Raw genomic sequence first — 24,813 nt, forward strand, 5'->3', positions numbered from 1 at the left:
TGGCCTCGATCCTCAAGTTTATTACTTTGGCCTTTGTATCGATAATTTATTATTTTTAAAAATGATTCATTTTATTTTATTTTATTTTTTTACTTTTTGGCATTATGAGCAAATACTCTGCTATATATATACGGAGCGCCTCAGGCCTCAGGGCACAGAGCAAGAGAGACACAGAGCATCCATGGCAGACGTTCACCCTCTCCACAGTGCCTTGCATCAAGAGGAGCCCTACGTCACCGTACAGCCGGCCGGTCTCGACGTCGGCGAGCAATTTCACGACGGCGCCATCAGAACAAGAAATTATTCCAGACCGCCAATGTGTTTGCGGTACGGATACCTCATGGCTGAAGATCCATCTCCAGACGACGCTGCTTCCGAGGAGCAAGTTCTTGATGGAGAAGAGCGGGTTCTTGAGAGGAACGAAGTCGAAGTCGAAATCGTCGATGAGGACGAGAGCGGCGGTCTGGTTTTTGAAATAAAATTTTCTCAAGATAATCAATATTATCTGGTTCAGCTAGCTTTCGGTCCACAAGAGAGATCTGACGATGAAGATTCGCCGCAAGAAGACGGAGACGAAGGAAGCGATCGCTACAGCGACGATGAAGAAGATCGGGCTTTGGAAGAGGACGAGAGCGATGATGAAGAAGAAACTTACGAAGGTGAGGAGAGCGACGAAGGAGATTTGACCGGTAAACGTGATTTTGAGTTATATTTTCCGCATGGAGATCGCTACTATGTGGTGCGGCTAGTATTTGAGAATGAAGTATTTAGTTTTGTCGAGGAAGGAGATGAGTCTCTTTTCGGCGGACTGCAGCGATTAGTCGAAATTTCGTACTACGACCGTTTGGCAAGTCAAGGGACCCTAAAATCCGAAAGAGAAGACGAAGATGAAGTTCCGGCGATTGACGATTCCGATTACGCAGAGTCGAAGCCTGCAGTACCGGAGATTTCACGGAACTGTACAGAAGAAGATGGAGAAAAGCGAAATGGAATCGAGTGTCTTGAAACGGAAAAGGAAGCGAAAATGAAATCGATGCAGATCGTCTGATGAAATTAGAACGACAGAATGATCATCATCTGGAGCTTCACTCTCCGCTAGCACAGCCGGCGCCATTGCCAACCTCGATTACCGCTTCGGTATGTCCAGAATTAATTTGATGATTTTTCTTTTTCTTGTTCTTTAGATGGCTTGACATATATTAGTCGAATCGGTTCGATAAAACAAAATGTGAAAAATTAGTTGAAATTGATTCGATTTTAACAATTCTGAATCATTTTTATTTTGAACTTGTTATTTGGTTTTGTTGGATTTTCAAAACAAAAAAGTTCGTTTCATTGTCCGTCAGTTTTCAAAATAGCCTTCTACTATCACTATTATTTGCGAATGAGATTCTTTAAGAATTGGAATGCTGTAGGATATGATAATTGGGGATGTTTTTTTCTTATATTTTTATTTTAAATCCACCGAAATCCTTCTGAAATTTTTTCAAATAACCAAATATTTTGAAACACGGAATGATTAACTTTGCTTCAAGTAAAAAATTATTTAAATTCACTTTTATTCACAGAACCATTCAATTATAAATTAAAATTTTAGTTCAGATCTTATGTTCATTCTCGAATTCTGTTTCAAAATATTTGGTATTCCAAAATCTTACTTGCCTCTAAATCCTTCGTGCCAAACTCGCCAAGGAATCTAAATTCTAAGTTATGAATCATAATTAATCTCATAAATTAATTTTACTACAAAATATATGATATGATTTAGGGTAAGAAGTGGGAAAATTAGAAATGAAGCATCTCTCCGACCAAAAAAAATGTGAGCTCGAATCACCACCTTCACATGTTGTACAATACTCACGTTGATGAGGTGCTGAGATTTAAATTTGTATGAAAATGGATCTAAAACATGCAACTTTTATTTTAAATTATTTCAATATTATAATTTTAATTGGGGCAAAATGTCACCAGCAAATAGAAGCAATTAAAATTTGAAGCTGATTAACTAATTAATTAATTAAATCAAAAGCCAACAAAGTAATCCAAATCCAAGAAAAGTAAGAAATTGAATAAGACAGGGCTCTCCAAATCCAACGAAAGTGTGATATCAAATGAAGCAGAGAATTAAAATCTCTTTTCTAGACGCATCCTCACTTTGCTTGAATTAAAACTACAATATTTTAAGAATGTTGAAATAAATATATTTAAATAATTATTTTTTTCACAATATTAAAATTAAAGTCCTAAAACATGGGAGTTGTAACCCTTTTTTTTTCTCTTCGTACCACAAATGTAGAGGCTGTGAGATCTGAGGGAGAGTTATTGTCTTCTATATAAATGAATTATAATCATTTAGAAATTATGACAATAATAATCCATCGTTGTAAATACAAACCAATACTATATTGAGTACAATTCATTTGGAAGTATGAATATTATACTACAATAATTAATAAATTCAAAGCTTTTCAAGTTCAGGATAACTTTACTTATAATTTATAATATTAGAACCGCAGATTACATATTAAATTAAGAAGTAGGATAAATTTTTATAGAATGATTTGAAGCAGCAATTAAATATTTCTAAAAAATATTGCTACAAAAATTTGAAACAAAGGATTCATCATGTGCCTACACCGAAGATTAATTAAGGATTACTATTGAATGAAATACTGAAACTAAACAAATATAAACATAAAAAATAAATTAATTTGTAGTACTGATTTTAGGTTTAAAATAAATATCACATGTTTTTTTTAGTAAAAACTCACAACCTTTTAATTGAAAAAATATGCTAATTACCGCTCAACTATGCTCGTTTTTTAAATATAACATATTTTGGAAATCAAGAAACCTTCAATTGGATAAATATTTACTATATAAGTACTCTCGCATATCATGTATGTGGTCAAAGAATGGATTGCATTCCAGACGTAACAAATCATAAATAAACAGGAAAAAAAAAGCAATCAAATGTAAAAAAATTCACAGATTAAATATAAAAAACAATAGATAATTCAGCACCTCAAATTATTAAGAAAATAGAAAACAAAAAATTCAAACCATTTGTTTTGGAAAAAAAATGGTAAACAAACAAAGCACGAACCTCATGAAATCTAATCATCTAATTTTTTAAAGGAAAAAAAAACACACATTTCTGGAAAAAAAGAAAAAAAAAACAAGTAATGAATTAACTCATCCAAAATAGTGCATTAAAATATACAAACTCTGTCGGGAGGTTTCTTCAAATGAAGACATAAACAAAAATTATAATGACATTCCTTTGAGGACCCGAGGTTCGAACCCCTATGCTCCAAATGTGTTGAACTACAAAACAACAAAAACTTCATACAAAACCAAAATAAACCAAAGTCGAAAACTGAAAGTACAGTGATAAGAATAATATTTAAACCTAAAATTACTTTAGGTGGCTTAACGATATAAATTTAATTGATGTTATGCATTACATAACTAAAATAATTACATCAATAATAAATGTTTAATTAGACCTAACTAGTCACTTCAATGCATAAGATGATACTGAGAGTTTAGTTTCAATAACTAGAAAGATTATCACACACCTTTTGCTGCATCCCTAATCGTTTGTCCCAAAAATCTTTTCGTGCTGACAAAAATATGACACATAAACCATGCACGAGTCCTACCACAACCACTTCACTTCTCCCTACACCTTTTCACGTCAAAATCACCACACCAAACTTCCCCACAATATCCAGGCAAATTTAACCATTATTCAACAAAAACACTCTCAAAAAATGTTGTTTTGGCCATATGCATTTGATAACCACGATTTCTTTCCATCTGCTAGCTGAAATTTCACAAACAAGGAATACCATCCTTCCAAATTTTCTACTGCATTGGTCTTCTCTTCATCCCATAGAATCATCAACCCATTAGATATTCCCCATGCTTCAACCTCAGCCCTACCAATATGCAGATTATATATGGGAGAGATTATATATTATTAGTTGAGTTAGGAAATTATATATCGTGAGAGGATTTTTTTTTTTTTTTTTAAGAACTGCTTGTTTGGAGTTGGGTTCCAAATAGAAAAAGTGGAAATGCAAGGGACAAAAGATGAAAATGGTGGAATTGTAGAAGGAGACAATTGAAGCATATTAATGAGACCACCTGAATGGCATTATTTGGGATGCAGGGGTGTACAAAGTTGAATCATTATGTGAGTTCAGAAAAGACAGAGTTGATGATATATTGGTCTAAATAAAACGTGCGATTTGTGTAATGATGTATATGGTTTAAGATCGGACCACAAATATTGTTATGATGTGATCGATGATTTAAGAGTTGGATTTTTGGACAGAGGAGGGTGTGATAAGGATGAAAGAAAGATTGAAGGTGGGAAAGAGAGCTCTAGTTAGCAAAGGCTCTTTGATGGTTGAGTTAGCGTATGTGATGGGGGGAAGACATGAGATCTAATTGCAAGAGAATAACGAAAGTTTCTTTTTAAAAGAAGTTGTGTAGGAATTTTCTTAAAGGCTAAGGAAGAAGAGTTTTTGAATTTATAGGCTATTATACTAAATCTCTATTGGCAAAGGATTCTTAGTGGGGTAAATTTGGATTAGCGATTAGGAATGGGACATGTACTTGATGGAAAATCGCTATTGTTATGTCGTTAAAAAGAACATCATTTAATTGTATGGAGGGACATGATGAATTATAGTAATTTGAAGGAGGAGATTGGGAGAATATAGAGATTGAACCAATTTTCATATAGTTGCTAAAAATTGATGAGGTCTCATGTTATAGAAGTTTTTTTTGGAGTTGGTATCAAATAATAATAGTTACAGTTGAGGAAAAAAGTGGGAAAAGTAGGAATTGTTGAAAGGTGTGGAAAATAAAAATGAGAAATGAGATGGTCTAAAAAACTTTATTTGGTATTTTGATGCATGAAAGGACATAAAGGTAACTCATTTGGCAAGAGTTTAGATGATGATGTATTGGTCGAGAAAGAAAGAGGATATGATTTGGGGAATAGTATTTACGGTTTAGGTTTGGCTCATAAAATAGTTGGGAGCAATATGGAGGAGATGAGTTAGGAAATTCACGTGAGTTTATTGGTTTTATAAGAACTGCTTGTTTGGAGTTTGTTTCAAATAGAAAAGAAATTATCATAGTGATCTAATTGCACTATAATAGTGTTGCAAGTAGAAAAACCTTTTATTCTAAAGTGAGATCTATGCATACCCTGTGGGCTGTTGTGACCATATGAAGGCAGCTCAAGAAGCTTCCACATCACAGATTGCAGCCATGTCTCAAGTGCTTCTGTGATTGGGATAAAATTAATGAAATATGATATCTTAAAAACTATATAGTGCCTTATATCAAACATTCAAACCAATTCAACCTATTTTCAAATCAAAACATTCAAACAAATTCAACATTCTTTAAAATGATTTAACACATTATGTGGAGGTGTAACATGTGATTGATCAACGCACTGTATTGATACGGTAAATAAAGTCATGTAACGTCCTAACCTGGCATACAGAAAATATTCCTTGGGCAAAATGGAGCTTTTTTGAATATGATGCTTCCATGGCCGCACTTGCTCAAATTTTTTGGTAACTGCAACAGCATCTAGTGAGGAGTTAGTAGATAGCATCCTGCTCCCTTCGTCAATTTGGCACTTTGCAACTCATTTTGTAGCCTACAAAGGCAAATAATGAAAAAAAACATAAAGTATTATAATTAAATCTTACCATGAAGACATGCTAGTCATAATAACTCTGTTTTTGCAGCAAAACATATCTGGGATCCTTTTCCGCACTAGAGAGATGAGCTGGGAATAAATCTTCCACAAGAACAAGTTCCGTGCCCAGAGACCTAAAATGGGTAATAATTATCATGGGTAGATCTATCGTGACACTTTCAATCCAAGAAGTAATGATGAGCCAACCTGAACTCCTTACAAGGTTTTTCTTCTACTTTTCTTTGATTTGGAATAATTGTAAAAATGGTCAAAAGAATACTTCTTTTGGGGATTTTATTTATTTATTTTTAAAAAGAAAATTAAAGTAACGTTTGTCATTTGATAAACGATAAATTGCAAAAGAAATAAAATATATATATAAATTCAGATATGATAACAAATTTAAATATTCAAAATATTTACCTTCACAAGTCTACTGGCCTCAGCTTGAAAATTCACGTGGGTATGTAGCAGCAAATGCTTTTTATCCAATCATACTAGTTCGTGGAGATGGAGTAGATCTTCAGAAGACATACCAGCAAAAAACTCCAATTAAATGACCCTAAGATAATTATTGAGGCATTAAACATGAAAATCTGGATGAGAAAAAGAAGACAGACAAAAGACTTATGATTCATACTAATTCTATACATTGAACGAGTAGAAATCAACGAACATTTAATGTGAAACATTTCAATTTTACTGTTCGTGAAATGGTACAAGTACAAGTACAATCAGCAAGCAGAAAACAACTTCAAAAGTCTGAGCAATTTCAAAGGAACAGAACGGAACTGGTTTCTTGGTATATCAATACTCATATTTAAGTCGGGAATGATAAAAACAATACATCTAACCCAGAATGTTTCTGCATTGGCAAAATGTTGAGTCCCTCCTCTGTCTCGTATGTATATGAACCAGAAAACTTCATATCCCCAGGATCCACTGAAGTTGGAAATCCTCGTTACCCCTTTGCACGACTGGCAATTGAAGCAAGTTTCGTGGTTGTTATCATGAATTGGCCCTCATCTGCCGGCTTGCAGCAACCATACTGCAGATCATTAGATAACAGAAAGGCTATCAGTTGGAACAAAATTTTCGAAATTGGTTTTGCTCTGTTTCTTTTAACAAAATTCATAAAGTAAAAACTGATTGTACAGCACCTGAGTGGAAGACGAGTGTTCGTTGCAGAATTGCTGGACGGAATCACGGCCGAATTTAGTGTTGAAGCCGGTGCAGACCTTGCCGTCCATTAAGCCAGCTCTTGATTCCGTTCCAGTTTTTTGTTCTTATTGACCCGATTCTGGAGCCAGTTGGAGAACCGTCGCCTTAAATATCTCGCAACACAATTTTTTAATTTTCTCTCCAGTTCCTCGCACTAAGCGAAAGCACTCCAGACCAAATACGAACGAATTTTGCAGCGGTTTCAAATGGCATGCAACGCTAGAGATCTCATGTTAACAATAATCCAAATGTTAGCAAAGATCACTGTCGCGCCATGATGAAGAACTCGTAAAACCTAACCCTAACCCTAACCCTAGGGCTGTTGTGATTTCCCAAATGGACTGATGGCTTCGTCGGAATCGCGCCATGGAATAGACGAAAGGAGAAGCGGAGAAGAAAAGCAATCGTCCGATTTCTTCCTCGCGGAGCCTCGAGTATGGAGTGAGAGGGAGAAAACGCAGTCGCACACCGTATTTATAGGATGAATCAAACGTGTAAATTTCGCGCCGGCTGCGTGTATTTTACGCGTTTGGCTTTTTTTATCGTTTTGAGCCGTTGACTCGGTGAAACGCGTGTATAGTACGCGTTTCATTTTTACCCCCTAGAAATTTAACATCCGTGTTTCAATTTGCAATCTTTTTTTTTTCAAGGTAAATCAGTAAATGTAACCCTTTTCTTTCTTTTTAGAATAGTCAATGTAACAACAATTGCAAACTTTTCTTTTTTCTTTTTTTTTTTGGTTTTAATAACTCTGATCCCCAACCTTGTCATCGAACGAAAATTAGTATAGTATTATTATAAAAATCATGATTATATATCTTATTTTCATTTTAAATTTGATGATTACGATGTTTTGTTTTGATGTTGGAATTATGCTTAATTATTCTCTAGAATTTTGTCATGCTCCATCTTCTTCTTGGATTTTAAGTTCTTTTTTAATGATCAAAATTTAATTTTTACTTCGTTGTCTTCTTAACTCATTATATATATATATATATATATATATATATATATATATAATATATTTTTGTTATAAAATAAGGTGGAAAATAAAACTCTAACAATTTATCATTCCACAGTTATATCTACCAAACTAAAAGTCGATCACACAATAAGAGATTAAAGGAAAAAACAATAACGACACAAATAATTTTATACTATGTCACCCAACAATGGCTACGTTCAGTATTCCGCTCGAATGCAGGTTCCACTAATATAAGATTGATATAATCGCTCACAACTATCTCCCGTAGATATTCACCCTCTAGAGATCCCAACAAAAGCCCTATTGCTTTCAAGTATCTTAACATTTTGTACACAATAAAAAAAAAACTCACAATAGAACAAGATTTAATTACCCCATGTCAATCTTGTTATGCTCTTCTGCTGTCAATATCCTCAAAGTGTTACCTCTGAAACGCTACAAAAAGCCTTCTAATTTTGACGGCTGAAAAAGTCTAGGCGAAAAAAATCAAATTTATAACATCACTACAGTGTCATGGTGCTGTCCATAGCGCTATGACGCTACGGACGAAAACATCCCGCACATCACTGTGACAGGGTTGTGTTGCTACCTCCTCAACTACCTTGAATTGCAGCTACACTTCTTCGACTATTTTTCATCCTGCTTCGTCCCGGTTCGATCATGACTCGTTCCGATGTCAATTTGACTGCACCAATCTCAACACTCTCTATAAGCCGTTTTCTATTTTCATTAGTCCACCTACTATGATTTAGTTGAATGTAACGTTTTATATATTCTTTTAGTACAACGACATATGAGACTCATAAGAGTTCGGATATACGAATTGTACATAATAGAGCTAGCATTTTTAAAAAATTGAAATTGAAATAACAAGAAATAAATAAACTGCTAAAAAACAATAAATAAATAAACAAACCAAAAAGAGAAGGAGAGGAGAGAAGAAAAATGAAAAGGAATGGATAAACCTTACACGCTCTCTGTCGCATTCGCCCTCTTCCTTTTCTTTTCTGAAAAGGGTCGCATTCGCTCTCTCTTTTCCGTTTCCAGTTCCACAATGTGAAACAAGAGTAGCCGTCCAAGTCAAAATATCTTCCCAAATGGCGATTCGTCACCACTAATCGAATTCTTCCTCGTTCCTTTAAAGCTGTGATGAGCTGCGATTATGGGAGGCGCGAGGTTGAGGATCTGGAGTGGGAGTGGGCGGCGACAGATGAGGAATTTCGCCTTACAAGTTCTGCTGGGCCGATGGTTCACCGTCTTCGCTTCTTTACTGATCATGGCCGTTTCCGGCGCCACCTACATGTTCGGACTCTACTCCGCCGACATCAAATCTTCACTGGGTTACGATCAGACCACCCTCAATCTCCTCGGCTTCTTCAAGGATCTGGGTGCAAACGTTGGAGTCTTGTCCGGCCTCATCAATGAAATTACGCCGCCCTGGGTCGTTCTCTTCATCGGCGGAGTCATGAATTTCTTTGGCTATTTCATGATTTGGCTCTCTGTCACTCAACGAATCGCCAAACCCAAGGTGCCCGCCATGTGTTTGTATATATGCCTAGGTGCTAATTCTCAGACCTATGCTAATACGGGAGCTTTAATCCCTTCCGTGAAGAATTTCCCGGAGTATCGAGGTAATGTATTGGGTTTATTGAAAGGGTTTGTTGGTTTAAGTGGGGCTATTTTGACTCAGCTTTACCATGCTTTTTATGGGGATGACTCTAAGGATTTTATATTGCTCATTGCTTGGCTGCCCACTGCTGTTTCTTTCCTGCTTCTTCGGATTGTTAGAGTAGTGGAAGTAGATCAAAGATCCAAATCCAACGATCTCAAGATTTTCTATCATTTGCTATACATTTCCCTTGGTCTTGCCTGCTTCCTCATGATTTTGATTATTATTCAAAATGAGCTCGTGTTTACTAGAATTCAGTATTTGGGTTGTGCGCTTATTCTCCTAGTGCTTCTGTTTCTCCCCCTTGCTGTTGTCATAACAGAAGAATTCAGCATTAAGAAGAGAAAATTGCAAGCTTTGAATGTAACTTCTTGGCTTTCGGACCCATCTCCAGCTGAATTACCATCGTCTAGACCACCACATCTGCCGACGGCTGTCGTAGCTGTAGCTAACCCAAGTTCTTGCTTTGAAAATGTGTTCAGACCCCCCGAAAGAGGAGAGGATTACACCATTTTACAAGCAATCTTCAGCATAGATATGTTGATTCTGTTTGTTGCCACAATTTGTGGGACTGGTGGGACTTTGACTGCAATAGACAACTTGGGTCAGATAGGCAGCTCCCTTGGCTACTCAACTCATAGCATTTCTACTTTCACTTCCCTCGTGAGCATATGGGGCTTTCTGGGTCGAGCATTTTCGGGTTATGCTTCTGAATTCTTATGGACAAAGTATAACTTCTCACGCCCTCTGTTCCTCACTCTTGTGCTTCTTCTCTCTTGTATTGGTCATCTTCTAATTGCCTTTGGAGTCCCAACCTCCCTTTACTTTGCTTCAGTGATCATTGGATTTTGCTTTGGAGCACAATGGCCATTGATTTTCGCTATTGTATCTGAATTATTTGGCCTAAAATACTATGCAACTTTGTACAGCATAAGCGGAATTGCTAGCCCAGTTGGCACATACATTTTCAGTGTCAAAGTGGCTGGCTATTTGTATGACGAAGAGGCTAGAAGGCAAATGGCAGCCATTGGGCTTAGAAGAGTAGCTGGAGACTTAGCCTGCAAGGGCGTCCAATGTTACAGATTAGCTTTTCTTATAATCAGTGCTGCAACCGTGTTCGGTTGTATTGTTTCATTCATTTTGGTGCTTCGGACTTGGGAATTCTACAAGGGTGATATCTATAAGAAGTTTAGAGAGGAAACAAAGGAAGCAGAATGATACAGTTTGTAGTCCAGTCTGTGTAACACCGCTTGTTTCAACACGCTCTGCATTCTTTTTATTTTCTTCTGTCATGAGTAGCTTGCTATTTTTCTTCTGTTCTGAAGTGACATTAGAGAAGGGAGAAGACAGAAAAGTTGTTCTAGAATTTTAAGTGTTATAATGGGGTAGAGATTTTACTGCAGTGGCTTTTCCTGGGTGGTATTGACCATGTTGATCCGATCCAAATCCAATATCAAACTCTTGGCTCTGCTTGTGCAAAGGATCATGAGTGGTGACTTGCCCTTTGGCTCAGAAGTCATAACCTATGGAATAAGCTCTTTCTTTTGTAGAATCTTGAGGTTGTTCGTCCTATTTTTATCAGAAGCTTTCCGTTTTTGCTTCGTCATGGGGATCAGTTAAAGAAGAAAGCTACAAGAATCTTCATGGAAGAGGAAAACGACATCGAGATTGTTTGGGACGTGACCTTTTTTTTCTGATTCTTGGTTCCAACCATGAAACTCCATGTGCTTTTGCTTTTGTGTTAGGGAAAATATCTGTAAAAAATCACAATGACTTGACTACTTGAGTTAGTTAATTGCAAAGTTTCATTGCAACATCTCCTCAATATTCACAGTTTTTTCTTTATCTTCTTTTGGAAATGTATCTGTGTGAATGAGCTGTTCTTGTCTTCCATATTTTTTTTATTTGAGTGAGCAATCTACTTTCTAATTGTTTCTTTACAGAATTTGCAGGAATTAATAAGCAGAGAAATGGGGAGAGCATGCCTATAATCCTGAGCAAAAACTAGTGGAAGTGTTATCTCGAATATCTGACGATTAATCTTTTCAAAATCATGGAAAATCTCCACTTTTCTCTGCAACCAAACAGAAAATAGTCAAATTTTTACCACTTAATTGTAGCTTCGTTAATTAGACCAGCTGAAAATTGAGATTTTTTTTTACTATTTTATAGAATTTAGATTTAAATAGTTTTTGCTTTAGTTTATTTTAGTCTGTATATATTTTTGACTTTTATTCATTTAGCCATTTTATTGTTAGTTTTGGTATTTGTGTTAAAATTATGATCGAAATAAATGAGATGAAAATGAAAATGAATGAATTAAATTGATCATTTTTAAGCATAGAATAGGCAAAATGAATGTTTGAACTAAAATTAACAAAAATGAAAAGTCGAATGACAAAAATAATATTAAAACCTATAATTTAATATACAAATTTAACATTTGGTTCCAAGACTTGGGGGAAAGTCACGTAACAAAAGCTTTTCCTCTTGGGCTAACTCTCTCCCTCCCAACTGCAAACAATAAATAAATAAAAGTGGGAATTTTTCTATTTTTTTAATTATTTTTTCCTTTTTTAATGGGTTTGGGTTTAGGTTGATCTGTACTAAGTTGAAAGAAGCATATTTGGTTGACTCAATCTAACCTTGTCTTCCCATTACTCTTTAAAATTTCCCATATGTTTATGACATGTAATAAAAAACCACTACTTTTAATCTTCTATTTTATTAAACATATCTTATATAAATTCATAATTTTTACTCATTAACATATTTGACTCACAGTATTAAAATTTTCACTTGACCTCTCAATTAACATTTCTATATGTTCATGAATTTGACATCATAATTCTATAGTATTGCATAAGTTATTGACAAAATATAAAATATCACTGATATGGACATAATATTAGTATTAATAATTTTAAATCTCTTTAAAAATAGTAAAAATGATTATTTATTAATTTAAATATTTGTCATTGACTTTTTATTTTTAATTTGTTAAGAGATATTTGAAATTTTATGGATATTTTCATTAACATTACTATAAAATTGAGGCTTCAACATTTTAGTTGACATCGACGTTTAAAGCTTTGGTTTATATAATACAAAATTTAAAATTCAAGTTTGATGTTTGGCATATGGAATTGCTTATTTCAATAAGTTGGCTTATCTCGCAAGCTATACAAATACAAATTTATCAAACTCATACTTTACCTATAAAAATTTTGACTTAGGGGACGTAACATGATATGGATAGAGTAGTCGACAAATTCTGGTTGTCCCTCGTCTCATCATTTATTTGACGGACAAATGAACATGTCTTATTAACTTTTGTCACTTATGTAACCATCAGAACTAAACCATACTCCAAATTTAAATATGTAATTGGAATTTTATAAATTTCAGAGGCTAAATAGTGAATAGATAGCATTTTCAAAATACATTAATTAAGTTTATGATGTTGCCTTAACAAAATCTATATTCCTGAAAAAATTGGTGGGCCGAAAAGTAAAATTCAACGTGATAGGTACAAAATCAATTAATGCAATTTGGATAAATATCCTTATCAATTATTAAAAATAGGAATTGGTCCAATTTCTTCCAATCCGACGGTTTCAAAATTTATTTTAAATTATAATAAAAATATGTACAAAACTTAAATTATCTTACTAAAATTCCAAAAAAAAAAAAAAAAAGGGAAAGTGGTGTACAAAGCTGTATTTGCAATCATTTATTTCCACAACATTTAAGCAAAATGGCAGTAGTGCCCTTCATATCTTCGCTGGTACAAATCATCTTACTTGCTTATGAATTTTAGATTTGTTTAAAATTTATCTCCGTTGTAAAATTTATTCTTATATTTTGAAAATATTTTATTTTGATTCTAAACTTGTATTAATGTTTGCTTTGACCTTTGTTGTTAACATTGTATTTTTCTTGAATATAATATAATAATATAACATTACAGATATGTGATGAGATATTCGAATAATACAAATTTTATATCATATTTAATAGGAATCACAAATTTGTTTTGTTTTGTTTTTTCTTTTAGGAAAAAGAATAAAAAATTTGTTGTTTTAAAATTTAATGACAAATTCAATTTATGTTGTTTGTAACATAGTTTTATGCCATGTTATGCATGATTTTATGTTTAATACGACGAAAATATATTTTTATGCAAAACCTAAATATTTAATAAATATTTTAAGAATCTGTTAGAATATATACCTCAACGGATTAAAATACATATCATAGATACAACTGGTTAAGATATATATTATGATTAAAATATCGAAAGTTCGAGTTCTATCCCATATAGGTTGAATTGATTAAGATAAATAAAAGTTAGATACCTTTGCAAAAAAAAAAAATGTATATATATATATGGAAAATACTTAACTCCTTACGACAATGATTTATACGATCTAACCACTATTGAATATATGACAACTTGCGAATTCCTTCCCAATAAAATATTTTAACGTTCAAGGTCCATGACTTGAATCTCATTTGCAATATTTTTTTTAAGATCAGCTAGACCTACTTCATTATCACTAGTGAGAATAATATCATATACATACACAAATAAAATTGGGATTTTGTTAGTGTTCATAGTAGGTTCAGCTCGACTCTTAAAAAATTCATAATTAGATACAACTTTTTCAAACTGCTCGAAACAATATTTTAGAGACCATTTAAGATCACATAAAGATTTATTTAATTTACGTATTTTTATTACATCCAAGTTCATTTTCAAAACTGGAGGGTAAACTCCTGAAAAACTTTTCCTCGAGTCCAAAAATATTTAAAAAATAATAAGTTGCTAATTTTTAATAGTGATCAAGACTGGTAAGAAGTAAAATACTATATATATATATATTATTTTTTTTTTTTTGTAGATAACCTTATTTTTGTGAAAAAAACTAATCACACATCATCAGTCTTGATACGCCACGTGGACACTTACCTCACTTGTTCTCCACGCGTATGATCATAAGCCACAGCCACTCACGATTTTTGTTATTTTTTCTAAAATAAAATTTTAAATATTATTTCTTATTAATAAAACCAATAGAAAAGATAGAAAGAGAAGAAGAAATGGTCATTCGAATGTGGGGGAAAAAATCTAAAGATTAAAGCATTATCCTAAGTTCGAATGAATTTAAATAAATAAATCAAAGTTATTATTATCTTTTATTTAAAGAAAGAAAGCGAGAAGAAGAAACAACTGTCTATAAAGGCTTTATATGCAATCATTTATTTTTTTTAATTCTTTTTTTTGTTTTAATTTTAATTTTCTGTTTTTAGCTTTTCATTCCTTTCTTTAATTATCTTCCACTTCCGCCGTTCCAAATCTCTCTCTCTCTCTGGCTCTCTGGGGCTCTGTTTCTCTGATCGGATTGATCGCCGGGATCATTATAGCCCGATCATCTCGCCGGCATTCCGGCGATTCGACTCGGATGACTCGTTACATGGATCCATCTACGACCAAGTTTTACAGAGATTGTATTGCGACAGGGTAACGTTTTTTGTTTCTTCTTTGTTTCCCTTTCCCCGTCTCTGAATCCCTAATTTCAGATCCATGCTTGCTTTTATCGATTTCTGACACTTCGAACATAATTGGTGGGAGAAAGATTCATTCCTCTCGTTTAATCATGACCTAGGGCTGTTATTCCGTGCATGTTGATCCATCATTTTTTGGAATCGATACCTTATCAATCAGTGGTTCATGCTTCGGTTTTAATTCCCGTTCCTTGAACCTACCGAATTTTTGGATTAGGGTTTGTTGTTTGAGGAGACATGTTTAAGAAAATTATGAAGGGAGGGCATCGTAAGCCCTCCAAGTCCGATGCCACTGATCCTTCACTTTACGGGTTTGGACCGCCGGGTAACCGCAATTCAGGCTCTGTCTCGACGACGAATGTGGTGGTGAATCATGCTTCTCGGCCTGGACCGGCCGCATCGGGTACCAATTCAAACTGGGCTCCCGGGGTGGTGACGTTGGCACCTCCTACCGGCACTGTCGAACCTCTCCCATTGTTCCGCGACGTACCGGTTTCAGAAAGGCAGAATTTATTCATTAGAAAATTGCAGATATGTTGCTATCAGTTTGATTTTTCGGACACTCTGAAGTCTGCCAGAGAGAAGGAAATTAAGCGGCAGACGCTTCTGGAATTGGTTGATGTGATACAATCGGGATCGGGGAAAATTGCAGAAACTTGTCAGGAAGAAATGATTAGAATGATTTCAGTTAATATTTTTCGGTGCTTGCCTCCTGCTTCGCATGAAAATACGGGCCAGGAGAATGCTGATCCTGAAGAAGAAGAACCTTATTTGGAACCGTCATGGCCCCATTTGCAGCTTGTATATGAACTTTTACTGAGATACGTCGTGTCATCTGATACTGATACCAAGATTGCCAAGAGGTATATTGACCACTCATTTGTGTTGAAACTTTTGGATTTGTTCGACTCTGAGGATCCTCGTGAGCGGGAGTATTTAAAGACGATCTTGCATCGTATATATGGAAAGTTCATGGTCCATCGGCCATTTATTCGGAAGGCAATCAATAATATTTTTTATCGATTCATTTACGAGACAGAAAGGCACAGTGGTGTAGGTGAGCTTTTGGAGATCCTTGGTAGTATCATTAATGGGTTTGCATTGCCAATGAAAGAGGAGCATAAATTGTTTCTTGTTCGGGCCCTTATTCCTTTGCACAAGCCTAAATCAATTGCAATCTATCACCAACAGCTATCCTACTGCATAACACAGTTTGTTGAAAAAGATTACAAGCTTGCCGATACTGTCATAAGGGGCTTATTGAAATATTGGCCCATGACCAACTGTCAGAAAGAAGTTCTCTTCATAGGAGAACTTGAAGAAGTATTAGAGGCTACACAATCAGCAGAGTTTCAGCGCTGCATGGTTCCACTTTTTAGGCAGATTGCACGTTGCCTGAATAGCTCCCATTTTCAGGTTTGAAGTTTTAAAATATTTTCAGTTTTTGATTACATGATTTTTATATCTAAAAACAGATATGATCTTTAAAATTTTGTCTCAACATAGATATGCATGTGTAGTTTTAATGATTTGTCTTACTGATAAGCACAGACTCCATTAACTGTTTGTTCATGCTCCTAATAAGACCTCTGGGAGTAAAATTAATTCTTTACTACATTTATTTGCTTTGGGTCTAGGAAGATTGGTTGTTTTATTTTGCCCTGTAGTTTTATTTTCCTATATTAGGACTTATTTTTTTTATAAGAGAATATTAGGACTTATTTCCTTACGATGTTTCCTCTCTCTCTCTTTTAAACTATAAAAATACGTTTTCTTGTCTCTCATTAAGAGAGAGAGTGAGAGAAGGGGAGCAATAGATGTTACTCCTGAAGTTTTTTTTTCCCCTTCTCGCTACTGTTTTTTTGTCATCGACAATTATTCTTTGAAATATTATTAGTTTGTCTATTGACTCTGATGGGGATGGACTGGATGGCTAAAGTGGATGACAAGCATCTCCACTGCACTTGCAGTCACTTAATCTTTCCTAATTTAACAAGCCCAAAATGATTAAACAATTAAACAGTGACGTCCTCTAGTTTTTACTTAATTCTTGTACATGTCCATTCTTATTCTGTGTATATATATATTTTCCCTTCTTCTAAGGGCTGTTTTCTCTTTCAATTACTGTAGATCTTCACCTTTTTAACTAGATTTATTGGTTGATTTATTTTAGGATCTAGCATATTGATCATTGAAATAAAAGTAGAGGAAATTTTAACCTATGCGTTATATTTTATTTAGTTTATAGTTCGGTTGTTTCCCACTTCTCAGTTACTCTGGGTATTTGGTTTTGGGAGGTTTTGATTTGCCCCTTTTTGGAACATAAAAACATACATACCTTGGTGTTATTTTCTTCTACTTCATAAAAAGATTGGTATTCCTGCCCCAGGTCTGTATTTAATGAATTTGATTGTGTTATATTTTACAAATGTTTTGGACTGCTGTGCTTTCGAATAACATATTTTTCCTTTTCTCCACTCCTCTCCTCCCCTCCCCCAACAACAGTTTCATGGTCAATTGCATGAATTCCTTTCTTCTAATTCCTTATAGTTATATAATTATTCTTGCTAATTGATAAATCTCTCTCAATTTCTGCTATTGTTGAAACTTAGATATTCCTACTCATTAAATTATCTGGGGATCTGCTCTAAATGTACGGAAATTCCCTATCGCCCAATTTAGGTGTTATTATGCGACACAATAGTGGTGGTTTGGGATAATGTATATTTTTTCGTCCTGGTGATTGAAGCTAAAATGCCAAAGGAGCAACAAAATATGTCTTTAATTAACACAAACGGAAGAAAGAGTATACTTAAAATCATCTGCTGTGAGAGCACCAAGAAGAAACAAAAACTATAAGATCCTAAATTTGGCCCAACCCTTCTCAACCCCTTGGAAAGTTCTTGCTTCTATTTTTCTTTTGCTGAGTTTCGTGATAAAGTAAGCCCTTGAAGCATTGAACCAAAAAGATCTTAGAATTCCTCTTGAAAGGGGTTTGGTACAAAGTAAAGGTGTCGTGAAACTTTGAACTTCTTGTAGTAAAAAAAATTTCTCAACCAAAAATCGGAAATAGCTGGTGCCAGAGGCTAGTAGCAAAAGGGTGACATGGAAATAGGTGATCCGTCGTTTTTCCCTCATCCTGCACAAAACATGAGAATTGAGAACCGAGGGATACCAATTTAGCCATCTAAATTTTAACTTGAAACCTCTCATGTGTAACTCTACTTAGGACTTCCTAGGAAGGACAGCAAGGGAATATAATTAGGAGCCATTTGGTTCACGGTTTGCATAAAATTATTGGATGGATAGAAATGATACGCTAGATTATTGAACAACTAAAACTAAAAATCTTTAGTTTTGTATGAGAATGGTATCAAATATGTGTATAAAAATCTGTGTTTATTGTCTGACAATCTTGGACTAAATATGGATCATTGGATTGGATTGGATTGGACTTGGATGGTTATTGGCTCTCATAAACTTCGATTGTGGTCGTTTCTTTTGACAGTTGTGTGGCACTCAAGGAAGTATTCTTGGAGTCTTCTGTAGGATTGTTAGGATATCTAAGGGCTTCTTTGGAGAACAAAAAAAGTTTGCATATCTCTTTTTGTATGCTTTTAAACCTAGTAACTAGATGATTCATTGGGAAATAATTTTAAGAGGAGCATAGACTATAGAGGAAACGGACTAAGATGTTCACTTTTACAATAGGGAGTCTATTGGGGCTGCTCCTCCTTCAGTGTATGGTGACACCAGATTTATAGAATCAATGAAAATAAAAGATATTATGATAAAATAAGAAAGAATCAGAAGTAGTTTCAGACAAAGATTCTTGAAATACAACTTTATTGGAGAACATTGTTGTAATTGTAGATATGATAATGATTTGAAGAACTATATGCTATATGTGCAATTTCAGTGACCCATCTTTTTATTAATGATGAATCAATGCTTTCTGAAGTCCTAATTGATATGATGCTCTTGATGGGATCCACTTGGAGCATTATGTTTCACTCACGTTCTTGGTGGAGCCAGAGGATTGTTCTTCTCCTAGTTTTTATGAGGCCACTTTTGAATGTTTGATGCAGGTTGCTGAAAGAGCTCTGTTTCTGTGGAACAATGAACACATTGTTAGCTTGATAGCCCAGAACCGGGCTGTGGTATTGCCAATAATTTTTGAAGCATTGGAGAAGAACATCCAAAGTCATTGGAACCAGGCGGTTCACGGGCTGACTGTCAACGTTCGAAAGATGTTCTTGGAAATGGACGTCGAGTTGTTTGAAGAATGCCAGAGGCAGTACACGGAGAGAGAGATGAAGGCGAAGGACGTGGAGGAGCAGAGAGAGTTAGCTTGGAAGAGGCTGGCAGATGTTGCAGCACAGAGAGGAGACTACATGGTAACGGTTTAAAGTGTTCATTCAGCATAAATGACTGATATAGATGGTCCAGATTTGACCCTCTCCAAATTTTTTGGTATTCTTTTTCATTTTTTTTCTTTCACTCCATCATCTTTCTTTCTTTATCCCTTTTTTTTTTTTGGAATCCAAACCACTGGGAAGGTGAAGGTATCAGAAGAAAGAAACCAGCATCAGCATCCAGCAGCAGTAAATGTAATTTTAAATGTACGGAATTTGTTAGTAGTTTTGCTGCAGATTTAAGAATGATTTGTGAAGTATTATGTGCTCTATAAATATATATATAAATATATATATTTTTTGCCCTTCTCGCTTAAATGGTCTTTCTTAAAAAAAAGGAAAAAATAAAACCTTTATTTTCCTTTTTAATACGCTTATGTGTAGATAAGTTGCATTATTTAGAGGAAACGTTCTCATTTCCAGCATTTTTCCAAAGAAGAAGAAAAAGGCAATGTTTGGTAATATTATTATTTCTTGTTTTTGTTTCTTTCTTTTTAATTTAAAAAAATATAATTGCATGGATGCAATTCTAATGCACAGAAGAATAATAAAATAATAATCTTATTATGTTTTGAAACAAACTAAAAACAGGCTTCCAAAATTTATATACGTTATAAGAAAAACAGAAATGTCAGCAAAAGACTTAGATTGCTGAAGAATTGTGGCTGTTGAATGGCTTCACATTTCAAAAAAACCAATCTGCCAACGCAAAGCAATTGTTCTTTCTGTTTTAATCGAAAGGAAACTGTCATAGCACAATTAATGTGAGTGCCAACGCACAACAATAACACAACAAAACAGAGAAGAGGAAACAATAATATGGGGAGCTTTCCGACATGTCGTCAGTGTATTCCGGGCCGGAGCCGAGCGCGAAGGCTCCGCCGTTGGGGCCAGTGGTCCACATGCCCAAATTGTTGTCCCTGCCGCCGACGCCGAGAGGGCCGGCGTGCCAGGTGAGCTGGTCGATGAGGGCGGCGGACTTGGGCTCCACGCTGTACGCCTTCTCGTACTTGACCTCGAGGCCTTGGCCGGAAGTGACGAAGAAGGCGCCGTTGACGAGGATGTCGCCGTCGGAGCGCCAGTTCCAGGCGCGCCACTCGGACTCGGCGGTCTCCACGCGCTTGGTCACCTGCTTCGCGTTGCGGTCGTATGGGGCAGTGTAGCGGTTGCCCTGGCTGTTGATCGTCGGATTCCCGCTGCCGCCGATGGCGTACATTTCCCACTGCGTGAAGTCGTTGTTGACGACGTGGATGTACCCTCGCCGGCAACGCGGCATCCTCTGCACCAGCTTCTCCCCGAAGTGGTTGAACGCTATCGTCACCTTCATCCCCACATTTTATTTTCTTTATCAGAATAATTCTTACAGAAACAACTAAAGAATTGGTGGCATGGAAGTTCACCTGCATTCCGGAGTCCGGCAAGTAGCTGTCGCTGTGACCCAGCAGCATAACCTCATCGTGATGCGAGAAATAATTGTTTGAAATTGTGATTCCGGTGGAGCCCATCACCGCATCAATCAGCCCATCTTTGCAATGCGAGAGGGAGCAATGGTCAATCCATATGTCCTTCGACCCGAAGATCGAGATCCCGTCGCCGTCCGATTTCGTCCGGTACCCGTAATGCGTCGGACTCGACCGGACCATGGTGTTCCCTGCACATCCAGAGCCAGAGCCGAGTAGTTTCAGATCAATCTGCCTGGAAAAACCTGGATCGGGCATTTCGTCGAACACCTGGTGTGCAGGTAGTTTTAGGGTTTTTCGATTTCGTTACCTGATGGATAACAATGGTGGATGTGGATGTTGTGGATGATGACGTTGCTTATGTACTGCAAGGTGATGCAGCCGCCTCCGACGATGTGGACATTGGCGCCGCGTCCGTCGAGGGTTTTGTAGCTGTTGAAGATGAGCTCCTGTGAGAGTTTGATGAGCATGTTGGCCGGGAAGACGATCCAGAGAGGTTGCGGCTGAATCACGGCGTATCGTAATGTTCCGGGCTTTGGATTGACCGGATCGTCGTCGGAGTCGTCTGTCACTATGTAGAACTCGCCGTTCTTTCCGCCGAGAGCGTACTGGCCGAACCCTATCGCGCAGTCGGCGAGGCGCTGCCGGTTGTTGGGCCAATTTGGATCGCATTTCCAGCAGTCGTCGATTGGGTTGCCCGTGTAGCAGGATGAAGATGAAGATTCATCTTTCTCGGAAATTTGGAGCAAGTGCCTTCTCGTTACCGAAGCATTCACTTTCCTACAACAGGTAACAAATTTCCTTTCAACATTGTAGAGATTCAAGGAACATAAGCGTTAAAAACTGATGATATTTGCTAAATTTAATCTGAAAACATGGTCAAATCTGACCAAAAACAACTTTAAATTTGAAAAATCATCAAACAGAAGGATAAACGAAGAATGTAGACAAAAAACAGAGTAGCCAAGAACAGTAGTGAAAGAGAGATTTGAACAGTGTTTTCCTTTGAATCCAACAAAGAACAGTGGATGAAGATTAAGACAGGAAATGGAAAAGGAAAACAGAGGGTGTGAATGGGGTTTCGGAAATGCAAAGATCCATAAACAGAGACGAAGGAGCTGTAGAAACAGTAGATTTGAACAGCATTTTTCTTCTTCTTATGGTGAGACTAAATCTGTAAAATAAAAATGTAGGATAAGATTTAAAAAATAAGTAAAATCTTGAAGAAATCCAACAATGCAGCTAAAAGTTCAAAGAATGGGTGTAAAACATACTAGTTATTAAAAAGAAGCATAATGGAAGAGTAAGATTTAAGCACAAGTTTTGGATTTTTAAGTCTAATAATGTGGCCTAGAAAAACTTGAAACTGAAGAAGAATGTAGAGAAAACCATGCCAAGAAATCAGAGCAACCAAGAACACAGTAGCAAGGAGACCTTGTTAATACATGAAGTCCTACAAAAAGAAGCATAAAAATCTTGAAATAGGCAAGAAAGGTGAGAAAATCAACAATGTAGCTAAAAGTTCCAAAATGCAGACAGTTAAGAGTGAGAGCCAAGCCAAGAACAGGTTATTTCTAGAGTAGCAACTAGCATATTTGGATCTGATATGAAAAATTGATGGACCTGTAAACTTCTTGAGCAACCAGTTCAGGGCTCGGGTGCTGGCCGGGGAGAGTGAAGTTGAGCGCGGCACCGAGTCGGGAGAGGGAGGGAAGTAGGAAAGTTAGCAGCAGAATGCAGGGTGTGGGCAGCATTTTGGAGAGCAAAAATGGAGAGCTCTCTCTGTGAGTCTGCAACTGCGTTTGTTTTCTGTTTGAGTGGAGGACTGTTAACTGTTTTTCTCCATTTTCTTCCTCAAAAGCATTCTCAATTCTGGTTGTGTCTATATAATCATTGTCATAGACTTTTAGGTTTCACAGAGAGAGAGAGAGAACCTATTGTTCTCGAGGAGGAAAGTTGTATGCAATTTACTTTTGCAGGAAACGGATTAATTTCATTTGGATCATTAAACAGTTTAGCCGTGGTCCATGAAGGTTAAAAACATGAATAAAGAGGGATAGAATAAAGTGAGAGGGAACGGGTTCAGTCTCCACGATGACCATCTCCCTTAGGAATTATTTCTATGTGTTTTCTGGCATCAAATATTGTAGAGTCAGACGCTTGTCCCGTGAGATAATCGAGGTGTGTGTAAACCGGCTCAAATCCCACAAAATTCTAAAGTAATTCAAGGGGAGTGGTGAGGTGGCAGAAGATGATTGGGCCGTATAGATAAAGGAACATATGTTTGGTTTGTTTGGAATTGGATAATGCATCCAGCGACGTAAAGAAGTTAATGTGAAGAGAAAGGCGTTTACTTTTTGACTATGAGACTCACTCTTTGAAGATTCGCCTCTTCCATCTGTTGCTCTTCGGCTCTTCTGTTCCTTTAGATTATTATTTCTTTTTTCCCTTTTTCTTTTCTATTTTTTTCCGAGGTGGAAGTGGAAAGGGATATTATTTCTTCTCTTTTGACATTTTTTTTTTTGGAGAAATTTTATTATGTAGTATAAATTTAATATAATGATCCTGGACGCCATAGATCTTCTACACTATCCTTAACGTAGAGAAATATTGTGTGGGCACCTTTCGAGAATGGAAATGTTACTAAGGGTGTTACATTTTTTTTTAAATATAGCATAAGTGTGACTTTGTTTATCATGTTTTATATTACTTTTAAATTTGAGTTTGATTTATATTATGTTATTTCTTAAAAATGTTAAGCTCTCCGCAGTATTTTTAAATACATATTCATTTCCTTTTGTGCTATTTTTGCAATTTCCTCCTTTTTTTTAAAGGTATAGTTTAATGGTAAGAACATGTTATCTTATCAAAATTTTAAGAAATGAGCATTATATTTTTAGTTTTATAATCGTTGTTACTTCTGTTTTTCCCTTAGAAAGTCAACTGTGCAGAGAGATTTGAACTCTTATCTAAACTTAAAATTAAATGAATTTTATCAATTATGTCATTTTAAAGTAGATAAGTATAGATAACTTGGTGATCTTTTGGTTTAAAAAAAGGATTTTTTTTTTCTAATCATATGTTATTTGATAGAAAACTTAGGCATATCAGTAACTTCAATTTTGACCTAATTCAAACATGGCCCACCAAATAAAAGGGGAAATTGGGAAATAAACGTGGCTCACTACTTGGTTTATGTATTTCTAATTTCTTTCCTTCACTACTTGTTTTTCACCATTTTATGTATAAAGAAAATAATTACTTGGGAAAACTTTTTTTTAAAGGAAAAGAACAAAAATTGTAGCCGCCTATGGCGGAGCTAAACAGTAAAAAAAAAAAACAAGCCTTTTCTGCATGCTTTTCTTTTCTACTTTTATTACCGCACTCATTTTGGGACCTACAAATGTGGGAATAACCTTCCAGGTAAAAGTTCTTTTTGATTTAATTTCTATTATGTCCTCTCCAACCAACTCAACTGTACGGATAGTTGGATGCAAAATGTAGTATAGTTTAACGGTAATTTGACATATGTTTTCAATCAAGAAATTGTGAGTTCAATTTTTTACCTCATCCCACATGTTGTACTAAAAAAAATTATATTTTAGAAGCTACCAACACGAGCTTAACTCAGTGGTTAAAATATCCAACTTTTTTTTTGAAGTTGGAGACAAATTCAGCTATACGAGCATTGCTTAACAAAATTATAAAAATATATTTTTAGTCTTTTTTTTTCCTTTTTAGTACAACAAGTGGAAAGATTCGAA

General features: G+C 35.6%; 3 protein-coding genes and 1 long non-coding RNA gene across 12 annotated transcripts; 2 read left to right on the plus strand and 2 right to left on the minus strand.

Moving 5' to 3' along the window:
* Positions 1-3,110: 3,110 nt before the first annotated feature.
* On the minus strand, positions 3,111-7,386 carry LOC111013590 (uncharacterized). Of its 9 annotated transcripts, none has more exons than XR_015792174.1 (6): positions 6,892-7,386; positions 6,586-6,779; positions 6,155-6,293; positions 5,520-5,865; positions 5,227-5,304; positions 3,111-3,944 (listed from the first exon to the last, which is right to left on the minus strand). It is a non-coding gene; the product is annotated as an uncharacterized LOC111013590 (long non-coding RNA). The 9 variants fall into 9 exon arrangements; XR_015792168.1 differs by having other exon boundaries at positions 6,579-6,779; XR_002601720.2 differs by having other exon boundaries at positions 5,520-5,607; positions 5,742-5,865; positions 6,155-6,779.
* A 1,504-nt stretch (positions 7,387-8,890) lies between these two features.
* On the plus strand, positions 8,891-11,422 carry LOC111013589 (protein NUCLEAR FUSION DEFECTIVE 4). Its single transcript, XM_022288054.2, has one exon. The coding sequence runs from the start codon at positions 9,100-9,102 to the stop codon at positions 10,822-10,824; it is 1,725 nt and encodes a 574-aa protein (XP_022143746.1). The 5' UTR covers positions 8,891-9,099; the 3' UTR covers positions 10,825-11,422.
* Positions 11,423-14,860: 3,438 nt separating this feature from the next.
* Positions 14,861-19,907, plus strand: LOC111013725 (Protein phosphatase 2A regulatory B subunit family protein). Its single transcript, XM_022288240.2, has 3 exons — positions 14,861-15,130; positions 15,276-16,590; positions 19,263-19,907. Exons 2-3 carry the CDS (start codon positions 15,412-15,414, stop codon positions 19,581-19,583), a joined length of 1,500 nt encoding a protein of 499 aa, XP_022143932.1. The 5' UTR covers positions 14,861-15,130; positions 15,276-15,411; the 3' UTR covers positions 19,584-19,907.
* A 311-nt stretch (positions 19,908-20,218) lies between these two features.
* On the minus strand, positions 20,219-22,835 carry LOC111013726 (Pectin lyase-like superfamily protein). The gene is made up of 4 exons (XM_022288241.2): positions 22,673-22,835; positions 21,360-21,829; positions 20,990-21,240; positions 20,219-20,910 (listed from the first exon to the last, which is right to left on the minus strand). Exons 1-4 carry the CDS (start codon positions 22,801-22,803, stop codon positions 20,338-20,340), a joined length of 1,425 nt encoding a protein of 474 aa, XP_022143933.2. The 5' UTR covers positions 22,804-22,835; the 3' UTR covers positions 20,219-20,337.
* Positions 22,836-24,813: the final 1,978 nt, after the last annotated feature.

Source organism: Momordica charantia, assembly GCF_013281855.1.
Source record: "Momordica charantia cultivar OHB3-1 chromosome 1 unlocalized genomic scaffold, Mcharantia_2.0 BLBB01000001.1, whole genome shotgun sequence".
Taxonomy (NCBI): domain Eukaryota; kingdom Viridiplantae; phylum Streptophyta; class Magnoliopsida; order Cucurbitales; family Cucurbitaceae; genus Momordica; species Momordica charantia.